At 35.4% G+C, this 14905-nt stretch overlaps 1 protein-coding gene across 1 annotated transcript in view; it reads right to left on the reverse strand.

The window, feature by feature from the left end:
- LOC117342237 (multidrug resistance-associated protein 5-like) overlaps positions 1-14905 on the reverse strand; it is a 51775-nt gene continuing 36870 nt past the window's right edge. Inside the window, 16 exon segments of the mRNA XM_033904297.1 lie at positions 1-558; positions 1361-1525; positions 2537-2650; positions 3592-3670; positions 4563-4722; positions 5124-5313; positions 7170-7259; positions 7944-8130; positions 8922-9204; positions 9687-9816; positions 10367-10525; positions 10928-11115; positions 11750-11947; positions 12433-12601; positions 13664-13867; positions 14723-14795. Of these exon segments, the coding sequence (XP_033760188.1) occupies positions 460-558; positions 1361-1525; positions 2537-2650; positions 3592-3670; positions 4563-4722; positions 5124-5313; positions 7170-7259; positions 7944-8130; positions 8922-9204; positions 9687-9816; positions 10367-10525; positions 10928-11115; positions 11750-11947; positions 12433-12601; positions 13664-13867; positions 14723-14795 (2488 nt within the window). The 3' untranslated portion in view covers positions 1-459.

Below are 14905 nucleotides of genomic sequence, written 5' to 3' on the forward strand. Positions count from 1 at the left end.
CCCCTGGAAAAATTTCATGCCCCCGGGGCATTTATTAGAATAAATACGGTATATACAACTAGAGATGAAAAGGGCTGTTGATACCTAATTTAGATAAAAAAAACAAAACAAAACAAAACAAACTGAAAAATTCAATAATAATATTTACATTGAGTTATACCAAGGGCTGCATGTATAGGAAGCAGATCAGCTTGATGTGTTTCAGTAATCTAAATTATTTTTTTTTGCATTCAAACCGGCAGAAACATACACACCAAACAAATGAATATCTATAATGATACATCAACAAGCATACTGAACACTAGTGTCAACAAAGATATTTTCACGTTGACTCAGGGTTTCTATAAAACAATTCATTCATCACTATTGATGCCCATTACGTAATATATGGCTATAAAAACATTTTAAATGTAAGTGATATTTAGATCAGCTATAAACATTCCTATTTGTTGTCCTCCATCATCTGTGATCATGGTCACCTTCAGTTGCATCCAGCATCATCTTAAATTTGGACTTTGGGTTTGCAACTAAAACTGCTGGAGAATTGAATTCCACCATCTGAAAAAAAAAAAAAAATCTTTCTGGATTTTCCATTTAAAAACAACAGTACTGCAGGTCGGAACAATATATGCCCGTCAAATGGCATGATATAGTTTTACATATTAATATGTTGAACTGAAATAAGATTTGCATCACCTTAAGAGTAGCTCGCTCAAGCGTGCTGTAAATGTCAATATTCAATTTTCTAAAAGTTTGCAAAAAAAGGTTATCAAAAGTCTCCATCTCATTAAAAACAATTTGATATTATAAAACCTTACACACTTTCAAAGAAATTGATATAAAACAGAAGAAAATATCCGGACAAGATTCAAATACCATAATAGAAATAAATGAACGGCAAGATCGAGCTGCTGCAAAAATAGCTAAATCAAAGATTTTTTGGGGAAGCATATCATTACTTTAATGCTTTCCAAGTTTCAAATAGTCGGTTGAAAAGATCGCCAGACAAAAATCAATTACTGACATGAGCAAACCGTGATAACTTGCAAAAATAGACAAAACTAAATTCTTTTCAGGCAAAACATAATTTCAAATAATTATTATAATGCATTCCAAATTTTAAAGAAATTAGTCCAAAAAGGAGGAGACTACTGGACAAACAAAAGTTAATGCAAGATGGATGGACAATGCCATGTCATTATCAAATCTGACCGGCATAAAATCAGTTTTAAATTTTTTAAATGTATTCTGTTATTGCATACGGGGATATACATATTTTTGGTTCATAAACAATTGTAGTCGAGGGTTTAAATACCTCAATACCTCTGTATTAAATGTGGAGTGAACTCTTAGATCTCACCTTGCCATCCTCCATTACAAGAATCCTGTTACAGTTGAGAACTGTATTCAGTCTGTGGGCGATGATTAACATCGTACAGTCAGCGAACGCTTCCTTGATGGTGGTCTGCACTAGGGCGTCAGTTTCTGTATCTATGGCAGCTGTCGCCTCGTCCAGCATCAGAATCTAGGAATGGTCAAAGTTACGATGAATATCTCTGGTATCTCAACTTATAAGTTACAATGGACTTTTTAAGTCGTTTATTATTTGAAATGTCAAATCAATTTGAATTGTGTACACCATTTTGAATTTCAAATTTAAAATAAAACTAGAAAATGTCTATTAGACATAAATGTCACTTCACATCCTGAAAGACAGTTCAGGAGGATCAGATCAGTAGTTCCTAAGATTATCTAGGTACACTGAATCAGGATGGGACATGACGTGGTGGGACAGGACGGGACGGGACGGGACGGGATGGGATGTGGTGGGACAGGACGGGACATGATGGGATGTGGTGGGACAGGACGTGTTGGGATGTGGTGGGATGGAACGTGATGTGTTGGGAAGGGACGGGACAGGACGGGATATGGTGGGATATTTCTCATACACAATCAGGGAATCTCTTCTGCTAACTGTTAAGCATTTTCCTGCTTTATCTAATCCCAATCTTACAGTTGGGAACCTTCATATGCTGACACATAATCCACAAGGGAGACAATTCAGTCAAATTACAGAACTTTGAAATAGTGACAGCTCATATCATTATTCAACATACAAATTTGATACAATTGTTTACCGGTGTATATATACATGTGCACATATCATAAATTTTGGAAAAAAAATAAAGTACCTGAGATCCCCCTAAACAATGAGACTACCATATTAATGTACCATTGTATGGATAATATTTAAATTTGTATTTTGTCATTGATATTATTAGCAACATTCATAATGTATATAATTAATTTTTCTTTGTTTTCATGGTAAATACTCCAATGTGATTGGTCAAAAAATTCTTTTCATTCTTCTATGAAAAAAATTCTGAGAATTTCTTTCATAGATTTTGTTTGCAAACTTCTGTATGAATCCGCATAGTTTGCAAACAAAATTTGTTTCATACCCCGATGAAACTAAAAAAAAATGACATCAATAATGAAAGGGGATTTGTTTGACACTGAAATAAAAGGTGTGTACCTTACTGTGGCGGAGTAGAGCCCTGGCCAGACACATTAGCTGCCTCTCACCTACGGAGAAATTCTCTCCATTCTCCACCACGGGGGAGTCTAACTGCTGCTCCAGGCTAACAATCTGTAATTAGTTGAAACAATGAAAACAGCTTGATTTATATAATTTTGAATCTGTGGACAGTAACAGATGAAAAGTCTTAACCAATAATCAAACAATTTTCATTATCACTGTTTACCAGAGACATATATACACAGAGATAATTAAGAAGCATCGCTATTTTCCCGTACAAATGGTGGTTCCCTTTATTCGTGACCACTCAAGCGTATCCCTCATTGAAAGCGCCTTGTCCTCAATCAAACGCATGCAAGCACAGGTAAATCAGGCTTTGTGCATGTGTGTATTGATCATGTACTGTAACTTATTCGACATGTTCTGGTTAATCCGCCATTACGTCAGACCAAAACATCGTCAATTTTAAATACACACAAAAAACATATGATATTATCATTTTAAATAGGCCTCTGCAAAAGTTACTACATTATCCAAAAACTATCATACTTATGGGATATGATCTTGTTTATCATGCACATTGTTGTCATTTATCTGTATTTTTGAAAACCCACAAAGGGACTTTTCGAAAATTGGAACTTTCCGCCAATCTTCCGTGCGGTGTGCTCGACTTTCATACTTAATATTTATATATATATTTAATATTGATGACACATTTGTACTTTGATATTAATAAAATTAAAGCAAATTCTTGGATCTGGGTGATGATTTCAAATAGAAATTATCTATAATTATGTGTCTGGTTTTCAAGTTTTCTCCAATATGGCGTCAATTTAAGTGAAGACTGAACCGAGCGACGGCAAAGAATTGTGGGAAGGTCAGGGGCCGCCACGTAGACATAGGGGCAAATAGAGAGTAGCCAATCTCTCTATATATGTCTCCGTGTTCACTTAGCAAATCAAGTACACAAAACAAATAGTCAAAATTAAGCCTCTTTCATCCACCGCTTTCTCATCTCTAGATAAATGAAAGATTACAAAGCAAACACTCACCGTTTCCTTGATATGACATTTTTCTAAAGCTTCCCATAGTTGTGGGTCTGTGTACTGCTGGAATGGGTCCAGATTATACCTGTCAACAAAGAAATCAGTGTTAATACAATTGTAAAGTAAGCGACTTGAAATATTCTGAACAAGTTGAGGGGCATTCTAGGAATAAAACTATATTTTCATAACATACATCTAGTTAATAACACACAAGGTGAACATTTTGAACTATACAGATATGCACTAAAACAATAGGCCTATAGGGCCTGTACCAGGACATTTCGGTAATTATGGCAAGAACTCCTAATTTAATATACCAGTATAACAAATATTTTTCCCGTTTTGGAATCTGCCTCTGAGTACCATGTATTACTGTCAGCGTTTTCCTGTAACCAAATCCAGCATTTTGGTTCCGAAGAAGGTTCAATGCAAACTAGAATACTGACACGTCAGCATGGGCACAGTTGTGTGACAAAATAAACTAATCACATACACCTTGACATTTTCTGGAACGTCGTAAAACAATATTAATGCTACAATATTATGTTGGTGTATGAATTTAGGTATATTTTAAACTCAATTTCTCAATATTTTGTAACTGAAGTAAGAAGGATATAATTTTGTGAGAAAACACAGATGCTCAAAAACACTATCAACAGAAAACTTCATTGTGATAATCTGCCACTCAAACACAATTGCCTTCTATTGGACTAACTTGTAATCACAGTGCTACAAGGTGCTACTGTTTTCAATCAGCAGATGAAAAACCACATAAATTGATGATGTCATTCACACATAATTCTGGGGAATTCCATTCTTAATGTACATGCACAAATACATATAGGGTTGCTTATTAACCTGTCTTTTATCTTGCATAATATAAGATGGCAAAATTTGTACAAACAGTAAAATTGTATTTCATTTTTATGGATTGAAAACTAAACAGCAAACTTCTGTACTTCTGAAGATGTACAAACCTGATTGTTCCAACAAACAGGACAGGATCCTGGGGAATTATGGCCAGTTTTGACCGCAGGTCTTCGAGACCAATTTTACTTATGTCCATCTTGTCAATCAAGATGGAACCGGAATTCAACTCTACAAGACGAAACAGTGCCACACCTAGGGAGGATTTACCTGTCAGGAAAATACAAAATACATAGTTATTATTGAGTGCCACACCTACAGAGGATGTACAGTACTTGTCAGGAAAACACATACAGTTATCATTGAGGGAGAAAAACAGTGCCATACCTGGAGAAAATTTACCTGTCAAGAAAATACATAGTTATCATTAAGACAGACGAAACAATGCCACATATATGCATCTAGGGGCAATCTACATGTGAGAAAAATACATACATATATATATGTACATGTAGTAATTATTGAGAGAGAAAAAACAGTGCCACATCTATAGGGACGTTTTACCTGTCAGGAAAATATATACAGTTATTATTGACAGAGATGCCAATTGTTCACAATCTTCTTTCCCTGACAAGCATTTGTCTGACCTTGAACAAATCATAAACACTTACCTGATCCTGATCTTCCCACTATGCCAATCTTTTCCTGAGGGAGAACATCAAATGACACTCCTTTTAAAGCATATGGCAGGTTTTCTCTGTAACGCATTTTCACTGATTTAAATGTGATAGCGCCATCTTTGGGCCAAGAGGACTCGGGGCGATTGTTCTTGATGATGGCAGGTGCTTCAGATGCTTCTTCCTACAACAATGACCCATAAGTAACAATGACCCATAAGTAACATACAACAATAACCCATAAGTAACATACAACAATAACCCATAAGTAACATACAACAATAACCCATAAGTAACATTTAACAATGACCCATAAGTAACATACAACAATAACCTATAAGTAACATACAACAATAACCCATAAGTAACATACAACAATAACCCATAAGTAACATACAACAATAACCCATGAGTAACATACAACAATAACCCATAAGTAACATACAACAATAACCCATAAGTAACATACAACAATAACCCATGAGTAACATACAACAATAACCCATAAGTAACATACAACAATAACCCATGAGTAACATACAATGACCCATAAGTAACATACAACAATAACCCATAAGTAACATACAATAATAACCCATGAGTAACATACAATGACCCATAAGTAACATACAACTATAACCCATAAGTAACATACAACAATAACCCATGAGTAACATACAATGACCCATAAGTAACATACAACAATAACCCATAAGTAACATACAATAATAACCCATCAGTAACATACAACAATAACTCATAAGTAACATACACCAATGAATCAGTATTGGTAACATTACTTGGTACTGGTAAGGTGACTAAGCACTAAGTGTAACTCAGGTGACTCAGTAATGATAAGTTGGCTAAGTATTGTATATTTACTCCATATTTTTTACTCAATATTGGTAAGGTGACTCAGTCTCAGTATTGGTAAGGTGACTCAGTATTGGTAAGGTGACTCAGTATTGGTAAGGTGACTCAGTCTCAGTATTGTTAATGTGACTCAGTATCGGTAAGATGACTCAGTATTGGTAAGGTGACTCAGTATCGGTAAGATGACTCAGTATCAGTAAGATGACTCAGTTTTGGTAAGGTGACTCAGTCTCACCATTGGTAAGTCTCACCATTGGTAAGGTGACTCAGTATTGGTAAGGTGACTCAATATTGGTAAGGTGACTCAGTATTGGTAAGATGACTCAGTATCAGTAAGATGACTCAGTTTTGGTAAGATGACTCAGTATCAGTAAGATGACTCAGTTTTGGTAAGGTGACACAGTCTCACCATTGGTAAGGTGACTCAGTCTCAGTAAGGTGACTCAGTATTGGTAAGGTGACACAGTATTGGTAAGGTGACTCAGTATTGGTAAGGTGACTCAGTATTGGTAAGGTGACACAGTATTGGTAAGGTGACTCAGTATTGGTAAGGTGACTCAGTTTAGGTAAGGTGACACAGTCTCACCATTGGTAAGGCGACTCAGTATTGGTAAGGTGACTCAGTCTCAGTATTGGTAAGGTGACACAGTCTCAGTATTGGTAAGGTGACACAGTATTGGTAAGGTGACTCAGTATTGGTAAGGTGACTCAGTATTGGTAAGGTGACACAGTCTCAGTATTGGTAATGTGACTCAGTATTGGTAAGGTGACACAGTCTCACCATTGGTAAGGTGACTCAGTATTGGTAAGGTGACACAGTCTCGCCATTGGTAAGGTGACTCAGTATTGGTAAGGTGACACAGTCTCAGTATTGGTAAGGCGACTCAGTATTGGTAAGGTGACTCAGTATTGGTAAGAAGACTCAGTTTTGGTAAGGTGACTCAGTCTCAGTATTGGTAATGTGACTCAGTATTGGTAAGAAGACTCAGTTTTGGTATGATGGCTCAGTATTGGTAGGTGACTCAGTATTGGTAAGGTGACTCAGTATTGGTAAGGTGACTCAGTATTGGTATGATGGCTCAGTTTTGGTAGGTGACTCAGTATTGGTAAGGTGACTCAGTATTGGTAAGCGATAAACTCTCCTAAAAAGACTTAACTATAGGTTACCTTGGAGTAATGCTGCAGTCTCTCTACAGAAACAAACCTAGCCTCAGTCTCTATAGCCAGTCTGATGGTAAACTGAAATAGTCCGGTTAACTACAACAACAAAAAATATCTCATTCAACCGAAATAGTCCGGTCATCTACAACAACAAAACTATCTCGTTCACTCCTCATTATATTATCATTATTAAAACTGTATCATGATGATTGTTTTTTTTCTTTCAATGGTTCAAATTTTAACACAGGCTATGATAAATTGGTGTACTCACATTTAAGATGCACTGATGCATAATTTTATACCATTTGTTTAATTTAATAAGAAGGGGTATGATTATGAAATGGAGTATAATTTTCTCCAATGTTAATATTTTTACCATCCCATTACTAAATTGGGGTATAGTTATGAAATGGACTATACCTTTCTCTAATGATAATGTTTTACAACCTCATTACTATTTCAAAGCATAATTATGAAATTGACTATACTTTTCTCTAATGATATATTGTTTTACCATCTCATTACTACATAGAAGTATAATTATGAAATGGACTATATTTTTCTCTAATGGTATTATTTTCACTGAATCACATACTATTTTCTTTGTAAATTAAATTCTGTCCTCAAAAAAAAAAGAAAAAAATGAATAAATAAATAAACAAATCAATAACCAATTAAAAATTGCAGTTAATACAGATTTGCCAATATTTGTATCAATATTCATACAGATCAAATGTATCAATGCCTCTCCAGTACCCAGAATTATCATCAACAACTTACTTGAATAGCAAAGGCCATGGCCATCCCTGCTAGAGCAGGGGTCATGCTTTCATAAGTGAGAATAACCAGAAGTCCTGTTATTCCAATAACTATTGCACTTAGTAAGTCAAGTCTGACCGCCAGCCAGCGATTGGACGAGTAGAAGAGGAAAAATGGCAGAGTATTGGTGTCCATTAACTGGTGAAATCTACAAGTAAAAACAAATCTTTAATAAAATTTAGGAATCTGTAAATATCTAATGATGCAAAATATGTACAGACACATCAAAATAAATAAAAATTATCTGTAAATAACTGATTTGAATATTTTATGTAAACTTGAGAGTTAATGCCCTTAAAAGCTTCAAGTTTACCTGAAAACAAACTCCCATGCATGGTTCAATCTATGGGGGCAAACTCCTTTGAAAGGTTACATATGTTGGGAAGTTAATTCAGTTAAGTGATTTTTGTAAACATGAGAATTAACTGACCCTTGAGTGGTTTGTTTAAATTCAAGAGTAAATGTCCTTGAAATTAATGTTCTTTTTTATAATTATAATCATGCAGATGTGAAAGTTAATTCCCTTGTATTATTCATGTAGATGTACGTAAACTTGAGTATCAATCCCATTATGTGGATTTCATAAATTAGGGCGTTAACTCCCTTGAATGTTCTTTTATAGAAAGAAGTGTTTATTATGTTGAATGATAAACAGAGAGAGAGAGAGAGAGAGAGAGAGAGAGAGAGAGAGAGAGAGAGAGAGAGAGAGAGAGTTAAAACCATTTAACATTTTATGTAAATAGCTGAGAGTAAATGCCACTGATTGGATGTTTAGACTTTAAAGTTAACTCCCTCTAACTGAATGGTTGGTGTAGAAGTGAGAATTTTTAAAGTCATTGGAATGGTTATATAACAACTAGATTTGATACACTACAAATATATAATATTACCTTCTTGGAGTATGGCAGAGGAATATATTGCATCGTTAATTAAACTGACCTATTCAAGAATTCTTGTGATTTTCCAAAAGCATGAATGGTAGATATTCCTTGAATAGAGGCCGTGACATGGCTAAGTAATGGAGATCGTGTTGTGGAGTCCAGTCGTTTCAGTTCTCGTACTCCCGAGGTAAAGATGACATTGAGGAGGACGAAGCAGGCAACCAATGGAACAAGGGCGATCAGGAACCAAAGTGATACGTAACATATGGAAACGAGGGCGAATATTATAGTCAGGATGTTCATCAGAAAAACTTCGGCACTTCCAGGCAGACGGATATCAACTGTTCAGAAAAACAAAATATATGACAATTATATGGTTTGATAATTTTACAGAATGCTTCTAAACATTTACATTTCGATTGTATGTGCACACATTTTAAACCACCATTGTTATACATCCTTCCTATCTATTATTGTATTCTTTGACTTAAGCCTACCTCATATCCAAACATTACATTTTACAGAAAATATTCTCAAGAAAATATTAAAGACAATTTATGATGGAATTGTGTGTTGGGTTTATAACCCTGTAAACAGTCAGGGTCATTTTGAGGCAGGGTCTCCTTGTAGTAGTTGGTGACTACCTCACTGAACAAAAAATGGAGGCCCATTTATGCAATCCAAACAAGTTGGCCGGGTAAAGTGTCTCACCAAAGGACAAAACCACATCAACACAGACCATTCCTGCTGACAAGGATGTGTCCTTAGGCTTGGACAAGACACTATGATTTTATGATGGAAGTGAATATTATGTGGTACATACTCTCGTCCATATCCGAGGAAAACCTGTTGATGATTCTACCAACTGGAGTTGTGTCGAAGAATTGCATTGGGCAGGAGAGTATCTTCCTGAATATGGTATCATGCATCTTACTGGACGCATGAAGTGTGACCTGAAAATAGTAACGAGTGTGATTATGTGAAACGTCTCGACAAGGAACCATACATCAGTAAGATTTCCTTGAAATATAAAATAAGAATTAATCAAAGTTCCATGCACATTCCTAAATAAAAATCATCATCAAATACTCTATACCAGATTTGCGTTCTAAATAAATTAAATTTATATAAGTTTATATTCTGAAAAGTCTACTATTAATATGAATGTCAGTCTACTTAATCAAATAACCAGAGGAAGTGGCCTTCATGAGTACATGGCTCTAATTAATGATTTTGCTACATTAATAACTGAAATAATATGGCCTCTGTAGATAAATTTTATAAAAGCATACGAGCGAGTGGTTTTTAGAAACAGACTTTGCTATATACAGGTGGCCTTTATATACAGGTTTTATTAATATATACAAGTAGTCTATATAGACAGGATTTTATTATATACGGCCTCTAGGACACAACTTGGCTATTCAACTTAATATCTAACAGTAAAATATAATTATGAAGTTTAAATGGCCAGACCAGAGAGGATTGTTCAGAATATCTTACTTTCATGAAGAGAAGTGTCCTAAAAATTGTTATCACGATGACTACCGCAATGCCAAGTCCATAAATCATGGCGTAGAAATTGATGTCGGGATTGTGTCGGATGTTTGTACTTGTTCTGTTCACAGTCATATTCCCAATTGTTACCTGCACTGTTGTGTTCTGTAAAAACAGAATTCTCTCATTCAATGAAGTCATTATATAATCCAGTGTTACAACCACAACATACAATTTACATATTCCATTAACTTACCATTAAATCCATTATCGAAGTTGCATGAAAATGCAAAAACCCATTAATTTTCACCATGAATTTGAGTTTAATGATAATCAATAGTTAAAAAGCCATTAATATATAGATTATTCATTTCCTTTAGCTGGGTCCTTTAGCTGGATAGTTTTTATCCCACTCTCCCTATACAGTAAGCCAATTAAAAGATGTACATCCCAACAGAACTATAGCTCTTGAGATGAAACCTAGCAGTAAACCAGTGAGACAAATCTGTGAATGATGGAAGACAGACTAGCTAGCTATCACCCCACTGCTTGTGTTTCCGTACTTACCCCACTACCCTGATTTAGCCAGTAAGACAGCCACCAGCTGGTCCCACTCTGGACACCAACACTCAGGAGGTAGGTGAGTAACACAAAGCCAGTCACGAAGACCCCGCCCGCAGACTGTATATAGTTCCAGTAGGTCTGTGCAGTCACCTTGCCCTTTGCCCTCTCCTCAGCCACCATCAATTTTCCAGCTGAGAATCAAAAATATTGTTCATTTTGTATAAATTAATATCAATTTAAGGCTAAAATAGACGTCAACATTGTGAACAGAATCATGTGATAATGAGAAATAAGTTTGCGATACTGTTCAATTTTTTTTGTACTATAATTATCTCTGTTGATTGTAGAATAAGTCTCCAGCTGTATGTGATTGTACACATACATAATGGTCTGGTTCTATGTACTGTAAATTTGGTTATTTCTGTGGGGAAGAGATAATTTTGCTATTTCCATTAAATATTTGGTGCACTCAAATTTTAGCACATTTCCGAATTTTAACAGATTTAGCGAATTGCTAAATTTGCGCACCAAAACCATTTCACACAGAAACAGTAATATAATAGAGAAAATGCAGTTAGCACTGTTTACCATTTAGCGGAATACTTCCAGGATGAATAGCACAAAAATAAGATAACTGCTAAAATATGTACGTTTACTGTTACAGTATTTCTGCAATCAATGTAATCTGTTTATTTTGATTTCCATATGTTCAATAAATACCACATATTTCACTAAATCATACACATGGGGGAATTTTTTACGACCAAATGGTTCTCACGTATTAAGAGTAAATTTCACCTTACGTAAAATTTCCAGTATTCTCACCATTTTGAACTGGCTGCTTTCCAGATGCATCACTCATCGCAGACATCGTACTTATCTGCCTGTCAACAGCACTGCCTTTGGCCCTGTGGGAATGATTTGAAGATGATGACAATGTCCGTTCTCTCCCTGAAGAGTTCCTCTGTCGTGTCCCCGAAAATGTTCTTTCCCTCGGACTTTTAGGTGAAGATCCAAGCCTCTCTAAGAGTAAGAAAATTAATTCATAACTGGAGTACAGTTAGATATACCACTGATTTGACAGTGACAATGAATTGATAATTAGTTTGATTAAAACATGCCCAAAATTGCAGATATGTAAATAAAAGTTTAAAATTCTAATTAAAAATAGATCAAACTGTGGCAAAATATGAACAAAATATAGATATTATATACATGATGACCCCTGACAATTCAAATTTGACAACATCCATCAAGTAAATATAAGTTAAATACATGTAATTTCATGTTCTCAAAAAGGGAATCAGGGTATAGTGACAATATCAATTCTTCAAATTACACGGAGAATAAGATCAGGTCATCTTGAAGAGTAAGTGTCTTTTGTACTCTGCTCAATCAACAATATCAATTATGTAAATATATGTAATGTCATATTCTCAAAGTGGGAACAAGGGTAGAGACAACAGATTTGAATGAATAACCAGGATGCAAAAGGTCAAATTGTTTACCTCTAAATTCCTGTTCTTCCTCCTCTTCTGAATCACTCTCTCCTTTGGAGTAATAAGTGCTGATGAGGTTGGCATATTCACCGTTGTTCTTGGTGAGTTCGTCATGCTTACCGCTCTCGGTTATCTTGCCGTCACTCATCACAATTATACCATCACAATGCTTTAGGTACTACAACAGGTGATACAAAGCACTATGAGGTTTTTGACAAAAGAAATACAAACTAGAAAATGTCTGTAAAACGGTAATGCAGGGCTTTTTCTCACTGGTTTGGGAAAGGGCCTTTTTGTCTCATTTTGGGAAGAAAATTGGTAAATTTGGAAAGATTTTTTCAGGAGTAAACTGCATATTTTGGGAATTTGGCTTAAACATGAAATAAATTCAATTGGGGATGGGGCCAATTAATGGCCCCAAAAAGCCCCCAGAAAAAGCCCTGAAATGCCACCCTCTCTATTGAAAGGAACTTGATTTATGATTCTTAATGATGTACCAGGTTAACATGTATCAACCTGTTGAGGGGTACAAAAGGTCATCAGAACAGGACAGGACCCAATGTGTCTTATCAAGAAGGTTATCAACTGTGACTTCTGACCTTTTAACCAGAATATAATTAGACATCAGGGATTTTCCTATCATTTTTCAACTGGGTCCAGGGTCCATTGAATTGGGAATTTCTACTCGACAAAATGTGATATTGGGAAAAACAAAAAGTAGTGAAATTATACAAATTTCAGTTTTTCTTTGATGAATATTGCCTTTATATTATTTTTAATTTCTAATAAAGCAAGTTACCTGAGTTTTTAAATATTTAAGTTCATTTAATTGAACCTTTTTGGCCCTGCCCATCAGCCCAGGGAGTCAGTCAGGGCAAACATGTAAATGTTTACAAAGTAATAATAAATTCCAATAGAAATCAAACAAATGATAGTCAAAATTGTGATTTCCCTATATAATCTAAAGTAAACTTTACCCCCTCCCCAGGGGCATATGTGAGACCCAAGGGTCATGAAATTCACAATTTTGGTAAAGGACCTACTTCTCTCTGTGAAGAGTATTTGATTCTACCATATCTGGGAGTTGAGAAGAAGATTTTTTTCAATTTTAGTCATGTTGACCCTTTTTGGCCCCGCCCCTCAGGTGACCTAAAAATATTACTTTCCGCAAATAAATATGCATGTAACTGGTAGCTATATATATTGCTATTGGCGTATGACTGTAAAAAACATCACTTACTTGTAGCTGGTGAGTGACAAACAAAATTGTTTTTCCTTTAAGACATTTGACGAGACACTCGCTGAAGATGTGACGCCCGACATGGATGTCGACAGCGGACAGTGGGTCGTCGAGAAGATAAACGTCCTTGTCTGCGTACACAGCTCGTGCTAGACTTACTCTCTGCTTCTGTCCACCGCTCATATTAATACCTCGTTCTCCTATCTACAATGAGATACGTTTACCTTAGAACAGGTATAAATGGAAACTATGTCATTCAAAGTGTAAACATAGATATTTCTGTCTTTTACATACATACATGTATATAAAATATATATGTAAAAGAGTTTGCTGACTGGCAGCCAACTGACATGGTCAGAAATATCAATGTATGCTTACTAATTAAATTAACTTATCTCCACCTTGCTGTAAATATATATACAGTACATATATATATGTTCATATTTTTCAGAACTGATAACTGTTTAATATGTTAATATAGAATGTTTCAACTTGTATTTAATGAAAATATGGTAATTACAGCATGTTTGATTGGTTTGGTTCAGTTTATTTTCTTTAACGCCTTATCAACATGCAGCCCTGGTCATTTGAGGACATGCCAGGTTTTGAAGGTGAAGGAAAGCCGGAGTACCCGGAGAAAAACCACCAGCCTATGGTCAGTACCAGGCAACTGCCCCAAGTAGGTTTCGAACTCGCAACCCAGAGGTACAGAGCTAGTGATAAAGTGTTGAGACACCTTAATAAATTGGCAACTATGGCAAGCTTTAGATAAATGAGGAAAATGTATTTATAGATATATTTATCTACATGTACTGTATGCCAAAAATTGTACTCTCAACAAAAAAAAAAACTTTTTCAACCATTTAGAATTTCCACTGATCATGTACAATTACTGTGTAGAACGTAAACTTGCGAAAATCATAAATTTTTGCAAGAATGCTCTCTTTCAAGTTCTGGGAGGATGTCAAAGAATGAACAGGACCGTTAAAATTTTCCATGTAAGTAATCTATGGTTTCGAGCTCAGGGACAACTGGAGCATGAATGAAACTACACTATACCTCAGTCATATCGCCATCCACAAAATCTTTAAAGTCTTCCTCCAGGGAACAGGCCTGAACCACCGCTTTATACCTAGAATTCAACACTACAATTAAACTTTCTGCAGATAAATCCATTGCCTGTTGGATTGGAATTTCTGCAACCTTCACTTTCAATTTCTTTCCTTATTATCTCTTTTTTAT

The sequence above is a fragment of the Pecten maximus genome, chromosome 14 (assembly GCF_902652985.1).
Source record: "Pecten maximus chromosome 14, xPecMax1.1, whole genome shotgun sequence".
NCBI lineage: Eukaryota > Metazoa > Mollusca > Bivalvia > Pectinida > Pectinidae > Pecten > Pecten maximus.